Here is a 13,302-nt window from a genome sequence, read left to right on the forward strand (position 1 = left end):
GCTGGATTGCTGTGGCTATTCTCCACCAGCATGCTGCTATAGCTGCAGCTGTCTCTGGACATCACTCACACTGCAAGTCAGAGGGTATTTATAGATCGGGTTCTCACAAAGCTGAGGAATCCATTTTGGTGGATAGGGAAGATGGCCTATCCACTCCAGCACAAGACAGTCCCCCGCAAACAGCTGAATGAATAACCAAGTAGGTAGGTGTCACCATGTTAAATCCACCACATACTCTCACCATTCAGCCTGACCGGGTCCTGTTACTTTGATGAAATATCTATTCTTTCACTCCACCTCCATGTTTTTATCTCTCTCTCTCACTAATCTGAAACTGATCTGGATTGGAAACACTGACTGTCAAGAGGGAGGATGAGTCCACCATATTGCTTTAGCCTAATAGTGAAAATAGCTTGTGAGCTTGTAGAGCTGCTATTTCTTTTTTAAACAATGTTATTAGTGTACTTCACAATGATGAATGAACAAGTAGGAATTAGCAATTCTACTTAACATTTTGGACCACCTCCAAACAGTCATGACCTCACACCCCCCTGTGATTTTTGGCACCCACCTAGAGGGGCCTGCCCTGGACCCCATGTTGGGAAACATTATAACAAAGGGACATTTATGGAGTCAGCTGTAGACATATATTACATAATAAACCTCCCATGACACCATTCCAGTCCATAATGTTTCAGGAAACCAGTTACATTTCTCCCACTTACCCCTTTCAATGTGTGGATCTCCCAGGTAACTTAATTAAACACAGAGGACGATCATTAGGGGGCAAAATGTTTTTTAAAAAAGGGTCTTTGTGTAACATTTATATTAAAGTTGTTTATATTAATAATAATAATATTATAATTTCACTTATATTATATACGTACAAATATCCTTGTGATTTATTTCTTTTTTGATAAATGATAGTAACAATTGAATCAACAGTCCTATAGTACAGCAAACCTTTTATGCTATTTGTTAGCGATATTGATACACTGACAATTCAGTATACCTACAATGGTATATCTACGTGTAAAACAATTACTCAGACATTTTTATTCCAACAGGTTTTTAATTCTTTCATCTTCACATTGTAACAAATGGAACCCAGAACTAAAACATTCTCTTTTGAAGTAATGTGTCAAATCAAATAAATGGAACCGTTGAAATGAAGAGTCAAAATAGAAACATTTAAAATAGAAACCTGGACAAAAAAAGAAAAGAAAAAAAAAGAAGGAAAAAAAAAGAATAGCTGTCAACAGGGATTTTCCCACTGTCTGTGGAAGACACACTGCAGACTTTAGGAGACAGGCAGAAGGCAGCTGGCCCATATTCCCTGCTAGGCCTGTTACAGTACCTTTCTCAACAAACCAGGGCCCCGGCCTCAGTGGCATGTTTCCAGCTTAGCTCATGTGAGAGGGGGGAGATAATGCAGAAATTTCAGTCACACCCAATCTCTTGTAGAAGATAGCGATAGTGGGTGTAAAGCAACCATGCTCTCTCTCTCTCTCTCTCTCTCTCTCTCTCTCTCTCTCTCTCTCTCTCTCTCTCTCTCTCTCTCTCTCTCCCTCCCTCTCTCTCTCTCTCTGATGATGATACGTGAAAGAGAGAGCCATGCTGTGTTCAGTGTGGATGGGTCTCAGTGCTTCAGCTGAGCTGAATTCTATTTGATTTATTTTAAATGGAAACATCACTCATCAGTACATTCTATATCAAGTCCAAAGCGGACTTTAACATACAGCGCGATTAGCATTTCTGCTTTCGAAACAGTAGAGCAAATACGATACAGTATCCGACAAACAATATGGTGGACAGTAGTCTCAGCAGAACTCTATGTGAAAGTGGCACCTTTGTTTAGAGTTTATTCAAGTTTAAAACCTTTTTTGTAAAGATAAGGTTAAGATAAGTTGTGATACTTGGGTAATTGTCTGAGGTAAAAATGAGACACCCTCGACTCATAAGTTTGGTACATTAAAAATAAATGTAAAACAATCAAAAAAGGACCTAGTAGGAGTTCCATTACAGTACTGCATCTTCATCAATATATTATCTCTATCTTCAAAATATATTTGCCATGCCTATGATCTGATAAATAATTATCTGTTTTGGATAAAATACAAATGACACCATCACCATTATACCATAAAATACAAAATGCACCATTAGTGGGGTTGTGCCAAAGAACATGTGGTAGCTATCCACAGCAAGGGCACTTCAGGACATTTCACAGTTCAAAACCCTTGCTTCTGACAAACAAAAGCAAAAACGTGGACTCGTAAGCAAGACTTGGTTGTCTGGTTCAGTCCAATTCTGAGGACCAGGCTGTTGTGGGTAAAGTCTTTAAACCTCCGTTTCGTTATGCGTTTTACTCTGCCTTTTCTTTGGCACCGTCTATCGGCTTTGCTGCTTCTGCCTCAGCCTCCTCCAGCAGGGCCACGTTTCTCTCTCGTTCCTTCACCAGCTGCACACCACAGTAGGTCACAAGTAACACTGACAGGGTAGACACAGGAAAACCTGGAGAGAGGGAAGATGGCATGGTGGAAAACGAAGAGGATATTCACATGCAGAGGTATCATTTCAGGACTTTCTACTTGGGCTTTTGTGTGCACCCCAGACGAATTGACAACACACACCCCTGGTTCTAGCTACTGATATTGTTCAGTTATTTCATTATTTCAATATTTCCTGTCATGTAATGTTACATCTAGTCCATCCAAGGCATTCATGCTTGAAATAACTAATACAAAAATGATGGAATTGTGCTCATGTATTAGAAGGACAAAATCAATCAATCAATCAATCAATCAATCAATCAATCAATCAATCAATCAATCAATCAATCAATCAATCAATCAATCAATCAATCAATCAATCAATTAATTAATCAATCAATAAATCATTCACCAGAACAAGGAACATATGTTTCCAATGAGTCTAACATGGTTAATGTGGAATTTGAAGTTGAATGAGATTATATAGGAGGGGACCTGTCTGATCAAATCAATATGAATTATTGAAGCAAGCAACTTAAATACCTGGGAATAAACTTTCATTGACTGGACCCAAAGGAGATCTCTAAATAGAAAAATGGTCCCTGTTCACTATCCAACAAGTTTCTCACCTGTGAAAAGAAGCCTCTTTGCCACTAATTTAGCAAACTCCAGACTGTTGAGAGACAGAACGTTGAACAGGATAATTAGCCAGAAATTGCCAGCATTGAACAGACCCCTGATTCTGCGTGACATGGCTTCACCTATCAGACCCTGAAGACAGATGAGACAGGAGGATTTATTTGGGGTTATTGTGACTTGAATACATTGTATTGAACAGTGTATAGATTGTTACATGACAATGGCGTGACTCTGATATGTATCGCACGCACGCACGCACGCACACGCACGCACGCACTTGCGTCAAAACATGTTAGGTCACATTGCTCACCTCAATAGTGGAGAATGGAGGAAAGGAGAAAAGCTTGGCCACCCACAGCTCAAAGTTGAGACCAAAGCAGTTGAAGAAGGACCAGAGGTACACCAGTTCACACGGTCCAAGCCACAAGGTGGTGACAACAAATGTGGAGATAGTTGCCAGCAGCTCCCTGAAGATCTGGTCATGATTACAGCCGATGTAATCGTAGACATATCTGTTGAACAAAACAACAAGGGAACATATACTCAGACAAACTGGGAGGAATCAATTTAATGAAGAACCATGCGTAGACACATCTATTAGGTTTCAATGTCAATTTGACAATGTAATATCTGTTCAATTCAATCAAACACTCACTTGCACAGCCATTCGTTGATTCCCCTGTCAAAGTGCCTATAAGAGGAACACATAATGTTAGATAGATAGATAGATACTTTATTTGTCCTTGCGGAAATTCATTTTGTGCCAAGCAGCCATCAGGATACAAAAAATCACAAACACATAACATAAATACAAAATACATACAAATTAGACAAGGCCACCAGTCATGATTCAAGAGGCATCACATTACATTTTATGCACAGAACTGAGATGGGGCCTGTTTGTACTATAGTCCTATACTTGTACTATAATGTTGTAAATATCATGACAGAATTTCAGTGTTATGGATTCACAAAAAATCTACCATTATCATGTATTCATAACCACTTTTTGTGGAACATCTTTGAACATTTTTGAAAACTATTGAACATTAGCACCTATAATGACACGCCCCGAAATAAGGACACCAGTTTGAAAGTAGTTAACTTCAAGATATAAACAGAGATTCATTATCGTACTAATCTCTTTGGTTCCCATGGACACTTACGTTTCAGCGAAGACATAGAGCATGGTGATACACTTGGGAGGCTGAGGAGGGTCCAGGTGGTCCAGTCTTGACACGGTGTTAATGACGCCAAACATGACCGCTGCCTTCACCCAGTCATACACCAGGTTGGAGTAGGCCAGACCAGCTGCGATAATAAGTCAAAGACAAAATTATGTTGTTGGTTTTTTCATAACTTCCTTTTGTACTTTTGGTTTTTTTTTTTTTAGAATCTAAATAATTTATCCATGTAATGTTCTATTTTGCTACGGAGGAAGGTCAGCGTCACTCTTTATACTGTACCTTCCACCATTCACTTTTACTATTATGGCTGTAAAATTCTATGCTTGATAAAGCTTTGCCAGATAATGCCTTTGACTTACAGTAAAGGGACGATATCATGCTTTTGAAGTGCAGTTCAGTTAATTGTTGATAGTTATTATATTCGATAGAAACAACAATATTTATGATATGAGCCAACATCTCTTTATCTTTTTTTCTGCCTTTCTCTCTGTTCCTTCCTACAAGTCTCATGATTCATTTGGTGGGCAATGGTCCGGCACACCTTTACAGTCTATTACAACCTGGGTCATATTTTTGGAAGTCAAGATTGCTATTCTGCCATAAACACATCTGGTGAGTGGTGACTAAGAACCAGGAAGTAAAGATAGTAGTCCCATTCCTAGATTTTACTCCAGTGATATCACTGGGGTAAATATTTCAGCTCAACTCGGAAGGCGTTTCAGAGACAGAGAAAAATGCTCCGATTTATGGCTGCTAATGTTCTATTAATCCTACAACAAATACATAGAGGTCATGTTTAATATACTTTGTTGTATAATGGTGTCACATGAAAATAGCTAATTGCGTTGTGAGCTTGTAGATTTCTTTTTTTTTTAAATATAGAAATAAATGATTACATTTTAATTGCTAAATTGTGAACATGTGTGATTTTGACATTTTGAAATTTCAAAAAAATAGGCATGCCAGGTTAATAACACACTTTTCCTCGCCCCTCCCGTTTGTATGCGAGAGCTGGCGAAAACTTCTGGGAACTCAGATTAATAACACACTGACCCAGGGACCAATCAGACAGTTGTTTGACCAGCTTCATGTCACTGGGGATGGTCAGGATGTAGAGGTAGTGGAAGAAGACGTCCACCACCATAATGACTCCTAGATGCAACAACGCCTGGGAGGTGATGTTCCACAGCTCCTTGTCCTTACGAGCCAGCTTGGGGACGTTAGTCTGGGAGGACATAGACGTTGATCTTATTATTATTATTGTTATTTTGTATAGTTATTCATGTTCTGATAAATGAATGATACAAACCTGGCATAAAACAATCAATAGAGATCTACTCAATGTAAACATACAAACATAGAGAGTGTGTGTGTGTGTGTGTGTGTGTGTGTGTGTGTGTGTGTGTGTGTGTGTGTGTGTGTGTGTGTGTGTGTGTGTGTGTGTGTGTGTGTGTGTGTGTGTGTGTGTGTGTGTGTGTGTGTGTGTGTGTGTGTGTGTGTGTGTGAGAGAGAGAGAGAGAGAGAGAGAGAGAGAGAGAGAGAGAGAGAACATGGAAGCCAACATGGGCTTTGTACTAAACCAAGTGAAATTTGCCCTTTAGCTTTTAAAGGTATCATGACATTCATGTTTACACCACATTCAGAGTCTTTGTCCTGGTCCTTCAAACGTGTACAAAAAGTTTTAAATGAAAATTCCACTCCAGTGATTCACTGTAGGTGTTTTTGTCTCACATTTCTAAAGCCTTTTCAACTGCAATGAAAAAAGAAATCTTTGCCTGCGGGTGTCGCTGGTGAGGGATTTTGCCTGTCAATCATCGCCTCTGCTCCGCCCCCCCCAAAGGAAAGGATAGGGGAGGGGAGGGGCGAGGAGGAGAGTGGGCGGGATTAATTGACTGTGACCTCACTGTCGAAGGGCCAAGCTCAGATTACTTTTCAGCCTAATTATTCAGAAAACCCCAGACCACAGAAAATCCACTGAATGTTCAAAGTTCAGATTTTTTGGGTGTAATTGAGGTCATAAAACCCCCAAAAAAACATAAAAAATAAAAAAAGTGAAAATGAATGTCATCGAACCTTTAAGGATCGGTCCTCTGACTGCATTTGCACTTTATAGGAGCAGAGAATGTGACAGAATCTTAAGTGTGTCAGCCTTCACCACGTTATAAATACTACATTGGCCAGCTGCCTTCAAATGACTGCACAGCTAAAACCACATGGCCAACTAAGCATGGATTACACTGTGTGGAGTGTTATGGTGTGAGCAAAACTGACAGCAGTTCCAATTCCATTCAGCATAATCCTTGAAAACTCACCTGAGCATGGAACTGGTCGAAAGTCATGATAGGTCCAAAGAAGAAGAAAGGGAGGTAGAAGTTATACTTGAGCAGGTCACCCAATGTGTAGTTGCCATCCTTCTTCTCGCAGTTTTCCAAAGCAAAGCTCATACAGCGAAAGATGGAGAAACCAAGACCTCCATAGAACAGGACATCTTGCAGGTCAAATGAACCGGTCACCAAGGCTTCCTAAAGATGGATCCAGATATCAAACAGGATGATGTTCAACGTTTATGTACAGACACTAGAATTCAGCTTCAACCCACATCAAGCTGACAGATGCTATTATAAGCTTACAGCTAGCAGCTTAATTTGAATTTAACTCTTGAATTTCGATATGCAACGATAGCGATCTGTTAATAAGCACATAGTACAGTGTAGGCTTACTGGTTTGGGTTTTCATCACAAGGAACAACCTACCTGCCAGGCGTTATACGGTTCTAGCTTGATGGAAGCCAACGTGGCCAGGCCTGCAACGAAGCACAGCAACTTCATCTTGACCAGGGCAACGCTGTAGAGTATGATGCAATGAGACAGTACCAGGGCGAGATACGTCCAGCCCATTGTGACCAGGACAGCCACAGCGCCGTACAAACCAAAGATCAAGGGTCTGTGCTGTGGGTGAGTAGGAGCAAACGTCAATGTAGTGTTTTTCATCGTTGTACCATCCAATATCCATACTGTACAAACAGTGAGTGATGTTAGTACTACAACTACTGTGCTGACACGGCTAGGCCCAGGATGAACAGCAGATTAGAGTGTGTTAACAATGTTACAAATTGATATTCCTTCCACATATCAATGCTTTAGATGACATGTATGACATGGGTTACAGAAATGCATATTACGTTTATTGATGTTACCTTACATCCATCAATACCAATCTTCATTGCAATCATGAAACAAGACAGAAAACATGTTTAAAACATTTTGAACTGTTTTAAATATGTACAAATATTTATTGAAAACTCATTGGCATTCTCAGAGACAGAGATCATCCAAATAATTAACTCATCGTTTAACTCATGCATGTTATAGAAAAATGATATTTTCTACATAAGTTGTATTTCTTGAAGAAGACAAATTACAGCATAGTCATTTTCTGTAAGAGTTCCTCTCTGTAGCCCAAGAACTCCCTTGCTCCAATCTCCCCAAACAAGTATGTCCACAAAGATATGTCACATACTCTGCCTCAGGGTTATCTTAACTTCTAATCACTACTAATCAGCAGTTCAGATCTGGTCATCTACGCTTTGAGGACGCAGAGTGGAAGACGAAGCAGGGAGTGAATATTCTCCACCCTAGAGAGAAGCAATCTAAATAACGGCTAACAAAACCCAGTAGAGCCTGCTTTGTAGCTTGACTAGATAGCAAAACATAAGAACACATTTTGCATTTAAATATTTCTATGACATGCGTCAAGTCAAAAGGTGTTAGGGCAAGGATGGCACAATAATTGTTTTGATTATTATTTAACCAAAGATTGTTAATGCAAAATGATTTGGAATATGGATACTGTTTATTTCTTACATGTTTACATAATTTCTCTTATTTCTCTTTCTCTTATAAGGCCAGAGATACTATGCAGTAACTGATTACCCTGTTGAGTACTTTTACATACATTAGGAATATATGAATAAAGAATTTGGAACAAAAATATGTCCTGATTGCAGTATACGAAATTAACTCTTCCCATTATTTGTTGTGCAGTCCTTGGCCTAATGTTGACAAAAAAGCTTCTATATAAACTATAGCCTACTACTTCACAATGTATGCAACACGCAACACATCAAACAGAACCTGTTATTTCACTTTCATTGGAGAAATGTACAGACATACAGATAGATAGATACATATTATATATTATTGTGTATATTTATTTATACACAAACACTGAGCATTACAATACAGTCATGCATGTATTATAAATGCAGATTATCACACCCTCATGCACACACGTACCTTGCTAGCAATCAGGCTGAAAATCTTGGCAAAAACCACATGACCAGCGAGAGCGAAAAGGATATGATTGCGGAATGTAGAGAACCACATCGCCCATTCGAAGTCTGACACATCCTGTGGAAGGCATACATTGCATAATATACATGACAATATAAATAAAGGATACATTGGGAATTAATTGAAAAATACAAAGAGAAACACAAACAAGTAAAATAACTACTTACCATTTTTCTGCCAAAATAATGCCATCCTGGTTTCACGTGCTCTTTGAAGGCCTTCCTGTTTAGGTTCTCTGTAACGTACAGTCAACAAAATGTTATAATTTGTTAACTTATAGCAGTATGATCTATTGGTGATGGTAAGGCATCTGAGTTTGTAGTTGACATGCTCATGTTTGGCAGATCTCTTGTGTGGTACAAGTTGCACAGCATGCAGTAAAGTTGTTTCATGTTAATTTATCCATTTGTAACTCAGAGACTGTACAAATGTTATGGGTCCATTTTGTTACATTTGTACACTCAGTGTTCAATTAACGCTATCGATTTTACTGTGTAGATTACCACAAACAGGTTTAATGTAATTGTTAGACAGTGCATTTAAGCCGTGACAATTGCAGAGCCAAATATTGTGTAATATGCTTAGCACACATTTTCCCAATCACCATCTTTCCTACAATCGCAAACAATTTAGGAGATTATGTTAAATCATAGACACAGTGAAATGATTGAACTGTAAGCAACTGGAAAAGATAAGGCAGCAATTAGAGAGACACAATAGATACAAAATAAATATCTAGACAGGTTTGTGACTGTACAACCCTCCCACAGGTCCCCCCCCCCCCCACTGATTGCACTAATGGCCATATAATAGGATATCAGAACGTAAGAGTTGGAAAGAGAAAGCCTCTTATTTCTGGGGAAAACCTGACTGTATATAGACTTGTGTACAGTAATTGCATTCATAGCAGCTACAAATTACTATTTAGATTGCAGCCTGATTCCATAACTATATAAATGCATTTTTTACCGTATGTATGTATGTATGTATGTATGTATGTATGTATGTATGTATGTATGTATGTATGTATGTATGTATGTATGTATGTATGTATGTATGTATGTATGTATGTATGTATGTATGTATGTATGTATGTATGGATGGATGAATGGATGGATGGATGGATGGATGGATGGATGAGTATGGCATGAACAGCTGCAACTAATTGCAACACAAAGCTGCAACGTATTTAAGTGGGAGGGATAGAGACAGCAGCAGCCTGTCTGATCTTTAATAAGCAGTATTTGCAACACATGGGTGTGAGGCACCGCTTACTTCACACTGGGTGTGACATTTTTATTTACCATAACCCAGTCACTGGTAACCAGAGCACAATACAAAATAATAAATCTACAAAAGCACTACCACATGGGAATCGGAAAGTTGCTATTTCTGTGTTAGGTGTCGAAGTGTGCTTGAGCCCCTAACTGCAATAAGCAGGTTGGTGCCTTGCAGGTTGATTTCCCTGGTGAATGGATGTGTGAATGGGTGAATATAATGCACACTGTAAAGCACTTTGGATAAAGGCGCTATATAAATGCTAATAATAACCAAATTGTATCAATTGGAACTCAGGTTATTTTTCCATTTCCTAAAAAGTGTATTTTTTTTTAACATACAAGGTTTCCGCTCGACATCAATGACATAATAGTAAAACACAATTTGATCCTCCCTGCAGTGCTGTAACCCTCTCTGTCAGCACTCTGTCTGTGGCAACCAGATCCACCTACTGGATTACATAATTCATATATGAGTCTATGTAAATCATGCTTGAAGAGGCTGGTGGCAGTGTTTTACTGTCAGAATATGCAAAATGTGGGCAAAATTACTGCTGGGTGGAGTAGGATTGGCTGGTAAAGTGTTGGCGATCCGCAGCCCAGGAACACATTCTCTAAAACTGTTCTCCAGCAATATTTTCATTCTTGTTATAGCACGATCATAAGCCATTAATTGGACCAGTTATTATTAGCTTTCATAATAATGCTGTTGGGCTTTGCATGGTTTGGGGTGGGGGTATTCCTTTCCATCTAGAACAGGGGTCTTCAACGTTTTCAGGCCAAGGACCCCCTAGCTGAGAGAGAGATGAAGCAGGGACCCCCTACTCTATATTGTATAAAATGGTGTTTCAGATGAAAGTTTTTTTTTTACTTAGTCTGCTCTTTTTTCTCTCTACACCTATAGCCTCTTGGCCAAAAATAGCCGATCTACAAGCTCTCAACGCCTCGCAGCGCGAGGCGTTGAGAGCTTGTAGATCTGCTATTTTCGGCTAATGTTCCCCTCAGAAAAGGAATTCGGGTTCAAGTGGTTAATGTAAAAAAAACAAAATCCTATCACACAAAGATTTGGCGGACCCCCTATAGTAGCTCTGAGGACCCCCTAGGGGTCCCGGACCCCCTGTTGAAGACCTCTGATCTAGAAGGTGAGAGTTGTACTAAAAAGTTGTACCAGACCCGAACAGGTCGTTGATTACAATATTGTACACAGGGATTCTTGTTATATGCATCATGTGTGTCACCACTCACCACTTGAGGCTTCAAATATCCAACTCGCTGCCCATATCAAGGCCCCGGAGAGTACAGCTGTGTAGAGATACAGCTCATATTTGGGGAGTTTAGCCTTGATCCCCATTTTGACTCTCGAACTCTATTCAGGAGCTCTACAGGGATGGAGAGCGAATATTAGGTATGACTGAACACACACACACACACACACACACACGCACACGCACACACACACACACGCACGCACGCACGCGCGCGCGCGCGCGCGCGCACACGCACGCACGCACGCACGCACGCACGCACGCACGCACGCACGCACGCACGCACGCACGCACGCACGCACGCACACACACACACACACACACACACACACACACACACACACACACACACACACACACACACACACACAGTAGTAGGCACACAGGATACACTAGTAGACAGGAACCATGGGCAATTATAAGATTTGTGCAATTTGCATGAGATGACTAATTAGTAAAGTACGTTTAACGTGTACTGCATTAAATGTATATTATCATAAAAAAGCAGAAGCCTTTTAATTCTGGACTTTCTGTGGGTATAGTTGCTGTGTCCATTCTCAACAATATGGTTTGAATATATTGTTTGGATCTATAGGTATTAGTTTATACTTATAATAAAGTAACCTACTTTCTAACCTGCACCCCTTTGATTAATAACACTGGCAAGCAATATGTTGCCTTGCCTTGCCTTCATTGCTTTGCTTTAGTTTTATCCATACATTTATGAAATCAAATTACTTAACCTGTATTACATTTACAATCATACACCATGGGTCTGCATGAGAAAATGCATATTTGAATAAATATAATTTAAAGATCATAAACTCCCCAAACAATTACTTTAGTCCATGTGACACGTATTATTTTCTTCATGCTTGCCTTGATTTGGCCTTAAAGTTAGACTAACTGGCCCAAAACGCTTTAATTGAGTTTGAGTGACATTTCTAAGCGACAGGGCGGCCATGCATGTGACTTAAATAGGATTGCAACGCTCCGTCTCTTCGGAATCGGCACCGTCAGCTGCGCAACCCAACCTCCTCTTCCTATTTTAGCCCTTGCAGTTGGTTGGTCTTACAGTATGGGGCAGCTGCAGTGCTATGTAACACTAGGGACCCACTTCAGAGCATAATTAGCACTGCCTAGAATGACCAAGAATGGTGCATCGGTATATGAAAAAAAAAATGGTAGAGTTTTATTTTTATGCATGGCAGTTTAGTCTACTCTGGATGCAGAATAACTTTCAAATTCGTTCATTTCGTGTGGAAATGTAGGTTTGTCGCAGTATAAATTGAAGTTATGGGAGTTGGAAAAGCAAGCCTGGTGACTGGTCGCCCATGCCAAGAAGTTCTCAAGCCCAATGAGAACACCGTGCAGAGTGTCTTGCATACAAATTAAGTGCTATAGATGTTAGGCCTTTGTTCATGCGAAGAATCCTTACTAAAATATATCAAATAAAATAAAATTGCCTTTGATTTGTGTTTACTTACTCAAACCAATCAAACGTTTTAAATAAGAAAGCACTTGCTTTTACTAACCTTGTATCCGTTTCACTCTGTCAAGATGAGGGACATAAGAGTTCTCAAGCCTCCTCACTCCTCAAAATGCCAAATGAAAAGAGAAGGAGTTGTAACAGCAGGTTTCTAATTCATCCGTGTTGCCTGCTACAGTACAGTGGGCTTGCCACTGCCGATGTTGGGAACCCAACGGGAGGAGGAGGGGGGGAGAGCCCACGAGATATATTTATCTGTGAAGACCTCATCCGCATTGAGGGGTGGTCCCGGTCCAGTGTGTGTCCATCAAACAGTGATGAACGTTCTGTTCCGCACACGACAAAACACTTATATGCACAGACTACTTAATGGTACGGCATGTAAACGGTTAAAATTGACATGGAGCAAAGCTCTTATATAAATCAATACCTAGCCTACAGCTTCTACCCTCTGCAGTGCACCAATATGCAGTATATGCTACTGTTCAGCTCGAGTTTCAGACAGACTCGCCATTCTCGTTCACAATCATCATACTGTTCAGACTGGTTATGTTGGTTGGTGACAGGTGTTAATTAGGAGGATGCGATCTCATTCGCCTGA

At 39.9% G+C, this 13,302-nt stretch overlaps 1 protein-coding gene across 2 annotated transcripts; it reads right to left on the reverse strand.

Moving 5' to 3' along the window:
* Nucleotides 1-1,058: 1,058 nt before the first annotated feature.
* hhatla (hedgehog acyltransferase like, a) lies at nucleotides 1,059-13,126 on the reverse strand. Of its 2 annotated transcripts, XM_080440169.1 has the most exons (13): nucleotides 12,748-13,126; nucleotides 11,193-11,326; nucleotides 8,838-8,905; nucleotides 8,614-8,727; nucleotides 7,515-7,535; nucleotides 7,072-7,266; nucleotides 6,631-6,840; nucleotides 5,372-5,543; nucleotides 4,298-4,442; nucleotides 3,787-3,822; nucleotides 3,442-3,643; nucleotides 3,122-3,263; nucleotides 1,059-2,514 (listed from the first exon to the last, which is right to left on the reverse strand). In XM_080440169.1, the coding sequence occupies exons 2-13, from the start codon at nucleotides 11,296-11,298 to the stop codon at nucleotides 2,366-2,368; spliced, it is 1,560 nt and encodes a 519-aa protein (XP_080296295.1). In that variant the 5' UTR covers nucleotides 11,299-11,326; nucleotides 12,748-13,126; the 3' UTR covers nucleotides 1,059-2,365. The 2 variants fall into 2 exon arrangements, with proteins under 2 accessions (XP_080296295.1, XP_080296296.1); XM_080440170.1 differs by lacking the exon at nucleotides 7,515-7,535.
* Between the last annotated feature and the right edge of the window lie 176 nt (nucleotides 13,127-13,302).

The sequence above is a fragment of the Gymnoscopelus braueri genome, assembly GCF_963280865.1.
Source record: "Gymnoscopelus braueri genome assembly, chromosome: 10".
In the NCBI taxonomy this organism is placed as follows: Eukaryota; Metazoa; Chordata; class Actinopteri; order Myctophiformes; family Myctophidae; genus Gymnoscopelus; species Gymnoscopelus braueri.

Bases quoted from the DNA above. Each gene is read 5' to 3' on its own strand.
- hhatla (XM_080440169.1), bottom strand. From the start codon at position 11,298: ATGGGGATCAAGGCTAAACTCCCCAAATATGAGCTGTATCTCTACACA. The intron at 8,728-8,837 runs GTAAGTAGTTAT...TGCCTTCCACAG, and splicing joins ATTATTTTGGCAGAAAAATG to GATGTGTCAGACTTCGAATG. The intron at 7,536-8,613 runs GTACGTGTGTGC...ATTGCAATGAAG, and splicing joins TCAGCCTGATTGCTAGCAAG to ATTGGTATTGATGGATGTAA.